At 41.6% G+C, this 7,749-nt stretch overlaps 2 protein-coding genes across 2 annotated transcripts; one reads left to right on the top strand and one right to left on the bottom strand.

The window, feature by feature from the left end:
* Positions 1-1,245: 1,245 nt before the first annotated feature.
* LOC131025462 (homeobox-leucine zipper protein ATHB-6-like) lies at positions 1,246-2,192 on the bottom strand. The gene has a single exon (XM_057955256.1). It carries the CDS (start codon positions 2,038-2,040, stop codon positions 1,246-1,248), a length of 795 nt encoding a protein of 264 aa, XP_057811239.1. The 5' UTR covers positions 2,041-2,192.
* Positions 2,193-2,777: 585 nt separating this feature from the next.
* On the top strand, positions 2,778-5,635 carry LOC130985555 (uncharacterized). Its single transcript, XM_057908582.1, has 2 exons — positions 2,778-4,773; positions 4,856-5,635. Exons 1-2 carry the CDS (start codon positions 2,863-2,865, stop codon positions 5,576-5,578), a joined length of 2,634 nt encoding a protein of 877 aa, XP_057764565.1. The 5' UTR covers positions 2,778-2,862; the 3' UTR covers positions 5,579-5,635.
* The last annotated feature ends 2,114 nt before the right edge of the window (positions 5,636-7,749 follow it).

Genomic DNA, 7,749 nt, shown 5'->3' on the forward strand with positions numbered 1-7,749 from the left:
GTTAGATAGAATTCTTCAAGATACTTGAATACTTGAAAGAATACTTGAACTCTCCAATTCTCCGCCTCTTCTACTTGTGATACTAGAGAGAATTCTTTGTGCTCTTCGATCTTCCACTCCTTCACGTCGTTCCTAATGAGCACCCCAACACCTCTATTTATAGATTTTAGAGATGGGCTTCGTGGGCTTTATGGGCTTTGGGCCTTCATGCATGGGCCTTAGGGCTTTAGGTGTCCATAAGCCCATTAATTTATTTATGTTAAATATTAATTATATATCTATTTAATTTAGGAATAAAATCCCATTTAATAAAATAGAAAATATAATTGAATATTTAATTCATGAATTTACACGTGGCATGATTTAATTCGACGACAAATTTAATTGTCTACAAATTGCCCCATCGAGACTTGTTTATGGACGAAATGCCTTTGGTAATAGACGAGTCTCGAAATTTATTTATTTATTTATTTATTTTATTATTATTATTTTTTTTTTAATTTAAACTCTTATCGAGGAGTTCTTGACTTGAATTTGAATTTATAAATAGTTTATACTCATATTTAGGAGTTCTTGAATTTTGTAAATAGTTTATACTCGTATTTAGGAGTTCTTCATTTTCTTTGAATTTATAAATAGTTTATACTCGTATTTAGGAGTTATTGAATTTGTAAATTTTGAGTTTTGATTTTTTTTTTTTTTTTATAACTTTGCTTTAGCATCCCATAATGATTAATCTATTTGTGGTTCAATCATTTGGAGCTATTTTCTATACGTTGATAGAAAGTATTAGCTGCAAACTCCAATCTAAGCCATTTGCTTAACCAAAGACATCAAATGTCTAATTTGAAGATATCAACCACAAGCCCAATTAACTTTGTCTAAAGTGTATAGTTGTTGGCTTTATCTACAACTGTACCAGAACATGCATTGCATTATCTTTACTTTTCAGATATCAAATATGATTTAGGCTGGCTCGTTCCACTTTTAGCTTCATTCTCATACATGTGCTTGTGTTCTCTTTATTAGCTTTAATTTGAGAATTTGTTGGCTACTGCAAGGCTGAATTATACTTTTGGCTCCCTTTTGCGCTGGCAGCTAGGATTAGGAATTTGGTAGCTAGGATTTTTGGTGAGAAGTTTGCCTATAAATAGAGACAATGTTGCCACTCTTCCTCATTCACCAATTCCCTTAGCAGTAGATTTCAGTAGCCATTTGCATTTTCAATACTAGCAGTAGGAAATCTCATCTTCTTTCTTTCCTATTTCTTTCTTTTCTTCTGCAGGCGTCGCTACCTTTTCCGGCTCGGGCTCGGGCTGCGAGGGCACGTCCTTCTCCGGGGCAGTGGGCTTCTCCGCCAGCTTGGCCTGCCTCTGTTTGAGAGCGCCCAGCTCCATCTCCGGCTTGAATTTCACCGGCCCGAACATGAACATCCTCCTCCTCAACTTCGCCGACATCGACGTCAGCGAGCTTATGTTCATCCTCTGCGCGTGGTAGTCCACGTCCACGTCCGCGCTCTTCGGCCGCGCCAGCTCGCCTGAGAACTGCGTCGCCGATCTCACTTTCGAGTCTCGTCTTCTCCTCGTCATCTCCGTTGAGCTTCGATTTGAGCTCGCGAATCTCTTTGAGTAGAGATTCATTGTCGCGTTGGAGCCTCTCGAAGTTGAGCTTGAGGCCGTCGTAGCTGGCCTTGAGGCCGCCGTAGTCTCTCTCCAACTGCTTGGTCTTCCAGCGCGCGCGGCGGTTCTGGAACCAGACGGCGACCTGGCGCGGCTGCAGACCGAGCTCCTGAGCCAGCTTGACTTTCCTCTCCGGCTCAAGCTTATTCTCGACCTCGAAATTCTTCTCCAATGCCTTGACCTGATCCACGCTCAATCTCCGTTTCTTCTCCGACACGTGCCCCGATTCCTCCTCCTCCAAACCCTCCAGCATCGTCTGGAACTCCCTCGCGTACATCGGATTATTGCTTTCTTCCTCTGTAGCGTTGGGACAGATGGACATCAAACCACCCAAGGAATCAGAGTTGCTGAGTCTCTTCATTCTTTGATCGCTATATCCCAAATTTACACACAGTTAACAGTAGTAGTCTATTTCAGATCTCTCTTGGAAACCCACCAACTTGGAGAGTGTGAGAGTGAGAGTGAGAGTGAGAGTGTGTGTCAAAGTGAGAGAGGTTAGAACTTTAAAGAGGTGAGAGGAACGGAGGAGGCGGATTGACCGCCGGAATTTTCCCTCCGGCGCCATTTTTTTCTTCTCCCATCCCATGTCTGCTTCTTTTCTTCTTCTTCTTCGCAGAGAGAGAGAGACCTTTCTTTAGTGAAAAAAAATGGGTCGATTTTTGTAAAAAAACATAGAGAGATGGGCTTTTTTTTTATTTATTTATTAGAGAGGAGAGATGGGGTAATTTTTTTTTTGAAAGAGATATGGTAGGAAGTGGGCTAAGGGTAATTGGTTTGAGATGGGCCGATTTTTTTTTTTACCTCTTTTTTTTTTTTTTTTAATGATTGAATTTCTATATATATATATAATTCAAGGAGTGGTGCCCCTTTTTTTTTAATGATTGAATTTCTATATATATATATATATATATATATATATATATAATTCAAGGAGTGGTGGCCCCTTTTTTTTATGATTGAATTTCTCCTTTTTATTATATATATATATATATATATATATATATATATATATATAAAATTCAATCTTGCCTCCTTTTGCTTGACTAGAATTTAATTCACATTTTATTTAAATGCAAATAAAATTCTTAAGTCTGGATGTGTTGCTTCTAGAATTTAATTCACATTTTATTTAAATGCAAATAAATTTCTAAGTCTGGATGTGTTGCTTCCTTGCAGTGTCACGATGGTGGTCTTCAAAGATATTGTGGTCAATGGTCAAGACTATTTGCTGATCTTGAGTGATGATGAGCAAGAGACGGAAATGGGCACGCATCTAAGAGTATTTCCGGCATTGATAGGCCACTATGTGAAACCTTGGCCCAAACTTTTGAATTCTCTATATCAGTCGGAATGGACCAGCGAGATCAGTTTGAACAAAGCATCGAAGGCTCATACATTGCATCCGGCCCGTCCTTGGCAAAGCAAGGAATCCAATTTTCTATTGACTTTGAGGCGAAGGATCATCGATAAAGATGCCAAATGGGGAAGGGTTACAAGCTTTCGTGGGGAATTTCATTTCTTTGAAGGCTATTGGGAGTGGACTGAAGATATCCTTAGCCGCTGCGGGAATGAACTCCGAGTTGTTGGTATCTATGATGCAGTTTATGCCTCTCTTTTCACTTATGATTGCCAGCCCGAGATGGTTAAAGCGTTCTGTGAAGCTTGGTGTCCTGTGACGAACACCATTCTCACTTCATCTGGCGAGATGTCTATTTCTCTATGGGATTTACAGTATCTATCAGGGCTTCCGTGTACCGGGACACTATATGATGAGGTTGTACCCTGCGCGAAAGAGATTCTTGGCAAAGATCAGTTTGGCAACCCGTTCATTCCCTTGAGTTGTAGATATTTACTCTCTGCTTACTATTCTCTTAAGCATCGTGATGGCAAGGATCCTAAGAGCTCAGTTTCTATCGATGAATGGATCAAATTTTGGTCAAAGAAAGCTTCAAAGTATTCTCATCCTCCTGCTCGCAGGGCAAAGAAATCTCAACGCCCTAAATCGACTTATAATCCGAGTGGTTCATTTGAAGCGCATCAATCATGGTCTTCTGAAGAAAGGGCTCCATTTATCGAGCTTGATGCTAGTGACAAGTATCACACCACTATGTACTTGGCAGCTCATATAGCTTGCTGGTTGTGTATCTTTGTTTTTCCAGATGGTGATGCCATGTCGATTAGACCAACCTCTTTCAAAATGGCAAGTTTGATGGCGTGCAAACAGAAAGTTGCCCTTACAGCTCCAGTTCTAGCCAGCATCTACAAAGGGTTGAACACTATCTCTAGTTCTATGGAGCCTTCTCTTGTCCCGGTGACGCTACCCTTTCATTTCATATATGGTTGGATAGCGCTCTATTTCAATACTCACATTCCCCTTCCAAGAAGCCTTGGTGTCGCCAGGATGACTCTATACTCAGGCGAAGGAGCTGCGAAGTATTATCTGCCTGTTGCGTGCCGCGAACGAATTCAGTCGTACAACTCGATTCGTTGGAATTGTACCACATTCACCAAGGAAGATGACATTTTCTATGTCGATGGTGAAAATACAAGAGAGATTGAGCAATGCTTCTTCATGGCTATTCGCTCGAGTTTTTTGGTTCGCCGGCTGGATGACCACTTCATCGTGGAGTCTTATGGTCCTCACCGCTTCAGCCGTCAATTTAGCTATTACCAAATCGTACCCAGCAGCCTTACTCAGAACATTCGAAGGACATCTCTGGAAGAAGGTCTCAACCTTTGGCGCATGTGTTTGCTGCACAGATCGCGATCAAGGGCATGTTTTCCCCGATCTTCTTTGGACATGAAGATACATTGTTCAGTCGACTATAAGACTTGGTGGGATATGACGTACAGATTTTCTTCTGAAAACAAAATCTCTTCTCCGGCTCATATCACTTTTAAAAGAAAAGATCAGGAAGAAGCAATCAACTCCAAAGATGGAAAGAGGAAGGTCGTCTCTACCACCCTCATAGCTGATTCTGGTAGTAGCAATTCTGAGCGTAATTGGAAAAAGAAGAGAATTGCAGGGTCCTCAAAACCGGCCGAGGGTCACGTTGAGGAAGAGCCAACTCTAGTGGATGTCGATGTGAACAAGGTCTTTCCTCATCTCTTATCTTCTTTTCGTATTGATATATAATTTCACATTCTAATTGCATCTTCTTCTTGCCCTTTTGTAGACTTTGAAAGAAGTGTTTGGAAATAATCTTGAGAAGGGCTCACCAATCGACTGTGTATCCATTGAATCCAATAAGTCAAACGAGATTCCTTGTCTTGCTAAACAATCCCGCCCCCGACCAATGCCATCATGTGGGGCGCCTTCCGAGTTCAATGCCACACGCATGATCGATGATGAACTCAAGTCGTGCTGCAGGATCATCTGGGGAAAGCTTCGTGACAAGGTTGAGAGAACCAAAGTCGAGTTTCTATCGGCGCTTGAAGACGAGATACGGAGTGGCCTTTCCCGTATGAAGATTATTTGTGGTCTTAACCTTTCCAACCTTGAAGATAGTATTGATGAACTATTCTCCAAAGCCACCACTTTTGATAAAGTAAGGTCGGCTTCTCATGAGATCAATGAAGGCCACACACTCAAAGTTCTAGAGGTCAAGGTTTGCCTTCAAGAGAAGTTTGCCAAAGAGAAGAAGGATGCTGCGAATTGTGATGCTTTAAAAGCGGATCTTGATGAGTTGGAGAAACGCAAGAAAGAATTGTTGGTGTCTTTGGAGCAGCGAAGCCTGATACTCAAGACTACTCGTGGTGAGATCAAGGTACTCAAGGAAGACCTGGCCAAGCTTGAGGAGGCTTCGAGAAATGATGAGGTCTTGAAGAATTTGGAAGCCTTGAAGCTTTCACTAGAGTCTATGCAGCAGATTTTGAGAGATCAAGACCCTTTTGCTTAGTATATTGCATTTTTATCATTCCTCTTTTGATGATTCTCATTTGGTTTGTCATGGATATTTTGACATCTTCTCCCGATGCTTGTGCTTCTTTTGATGACTTGATTTTTTTTTGCTATTTTGGAATGAAACGTCTTTGGCTTCACATAATCAACTTAAATCATAACTTGATGATATAAATTGAAAAGAGTCAAACACAACTTATGACTGAACTTAGAAATTATCTAAGCTGCCTACGTACCCTTTTGAAAGGGATCAAGTCAAAACGTAGTTCATAGGATCAACAAGTGTTTGAGATTGGGTGCCGTGCACAGTTTATACTCATGCGGGCCAGGAGTAACATGCAGTTTAGGCTCGTGCGTCAAGGAGCTGTCTTCATACACTCCATTTTGTTTGCTTTTCTCCATTTCTGGTTTTTCATCTGACTCATCTTTTTGGCTTTTCTGTTTTTCTATTTTTTTTTTCTGCATTAAACTATATACATATGTACATGCTTCAACTTCTACCACCTTTCAAGGATAGTAACGTTTCAGGAACTTGCCATTGATAGGCCCAACTCTGACGTTGTCATCAGAAAGAAGCCTGTATGCTCCGTTTGTGTAGACTTCCTTGACAACATATGGGCCATCCCATCTTGATACGAATTTGTTTCCAACACGATGAGTGACAACGATTGGCCTCCTCACAGCGAGGACCAAATCTCCAACTTGAAAAGAACGCACTCGCACCGTCTTGTTGAAAGACTTTGAGAGGCGAGCTTGGTAGCATTCTAACTTTTGCTGAGCTTCCAGCCTTTTCTCATCTAGAGCTTCGAGTTCCTCCAGACGCAGACGTGCATTTTCTTCTTCAGTTAGCCCTTCCTGAATGGCCATTCTCAAAGAGGGAATTTGTTGCTCGAGAGGAATGACAGCTTCAACCCCATATACCAAAGAGTAAGGCGTTGCCTGCGTAGGAGTTCTATAGGTGGTTCGATATGCCCACAATGCTTCCCCAATACGTTCATGCCAGTCACGCTTTGATTTTGAAACAATTTTCTTCAACAGATTGCACAAAGTCTTGTTGAATGCCTCAGCCAACCCATTTGCCGGTGCATTATACATCGATGACTTCCGTTGCTTGAAGCCGAATTTTTCACAAAGCTTGTTTATCACCGTGTTGCTAAAAGGTGTTCCATTATCAGTTATGATGTAGCGAGGAACTCCATAGCGATAGATGATGTTGGTCTTGATAAACTCAGCAACGGTCTCTTTCTTCACTTCTCTTAATGGTATCGCCTCAGCCCACTTGGAGAAGTAATCGGTCGCTGCCAAAATGTATAAATGCCCCCCTGATGATTTTGTCAATGGACCAACAACATCCATGCCCCAAGCATCAAAAGGCCAGGATGCAACTGTGGGGTGTAGTGGCTCGGGTGGCTGATGAATCAGGTTCGCATGAAATTGGCAGGCTTGACATCTTTGCGCATAATCCAAACAATCTTTCACCATAGTTGGCCAGTAGTAGCCCATCCTCTTGATTCGAAAGTGCAGCTTTGGACCTGACTGATGAGCACCGCAAATGCCGGAATGCGCCTCTTCCATGGCTTTAGCAGCTTCCTCACTACTTAGGCACCTGAGAAATACTCCATCAAAAGACCTCCTATAAAGCGTCCCTTTGAAGAAAATGAAGCGAGTGGCGCGCCGTCGGATGTCAACCCTTCGACGTGGATCATTTGGTAATTTATCATACTTCAAATAATCAACCAACAATTGGCGCCAATCTTCTTCCTCAATTTCGAAGACCTCAATAAGATGACTTTCAATTTCTTCGCATTTCTCTTCTTCAAAAATAGGTGGTATAACCCATCTTTCACACACTGGAATTTGGATTTCGCCACTGATCATAGCTATGGTAGATGCGAGTTTAGCCAAGGCATCTGCTTGCTTATTTTCACTTCTTGGAACATGTTCGATTTCCACATCTCCAAGCCACTCAATGATCTTGCGAGCATACTTGACGTATGGCAATAATTCAGGTTTCTTCACTTCATACAGTCCAAGTATTTGATTAACCACCAATTTAGAATCACCATATACTTTGAGGTGAGATTGCTGCATATTCAACGCCGTTTCCAAACCGAGGATCAGAGCTTGATATTCTGCTACATTGTTAGAGCAATTCTCAGTTAGAGTGAA

The sequence above is a fragment of the Salvia miltiorrhiza genome, chromosome 5, assembly GCF_028751815.1.
Source record: "Salvia miltiorrhiza cultivar Shanhuang (shh) chromosome 5, IMPLAD_Smil_shh, whole genome shotgun sequence".
Lineage (NCBI taxonomy): Eukaryota > Viridiplantae > Streptophyta > Magnoliopsida > Lamiales > Lamiaceae > Salvia > Salvia miltiorrhiza.

What these genes read in the sequence shown, in the direction of transcription:
- LOC131025462 (XM_057955256.1), bottom strand. Translation starts at nt 2,040, where the DNA reads ATGAAGAGACTCAGCAACTCTGATTCCTTGGGTGGTTTGATGTCCATC.
- LOC130985555 (XM_057908582.1), top strand. Translation starts at nt 2,863, where the DNA reads ATGGTGGTCTTCAAAGATATTGTGGTCAATGGTCAAGACTATTTGCTG. An exon ending in TGGATGTCGATGTGAACAAG is followed by an intron (nt 4,774 to 4,855) that starts GTCTTTCCTCAT and finishes GCCCTTTTGTAG; the next exon opens with ACTTTGAAAGAAGTGTTTGG.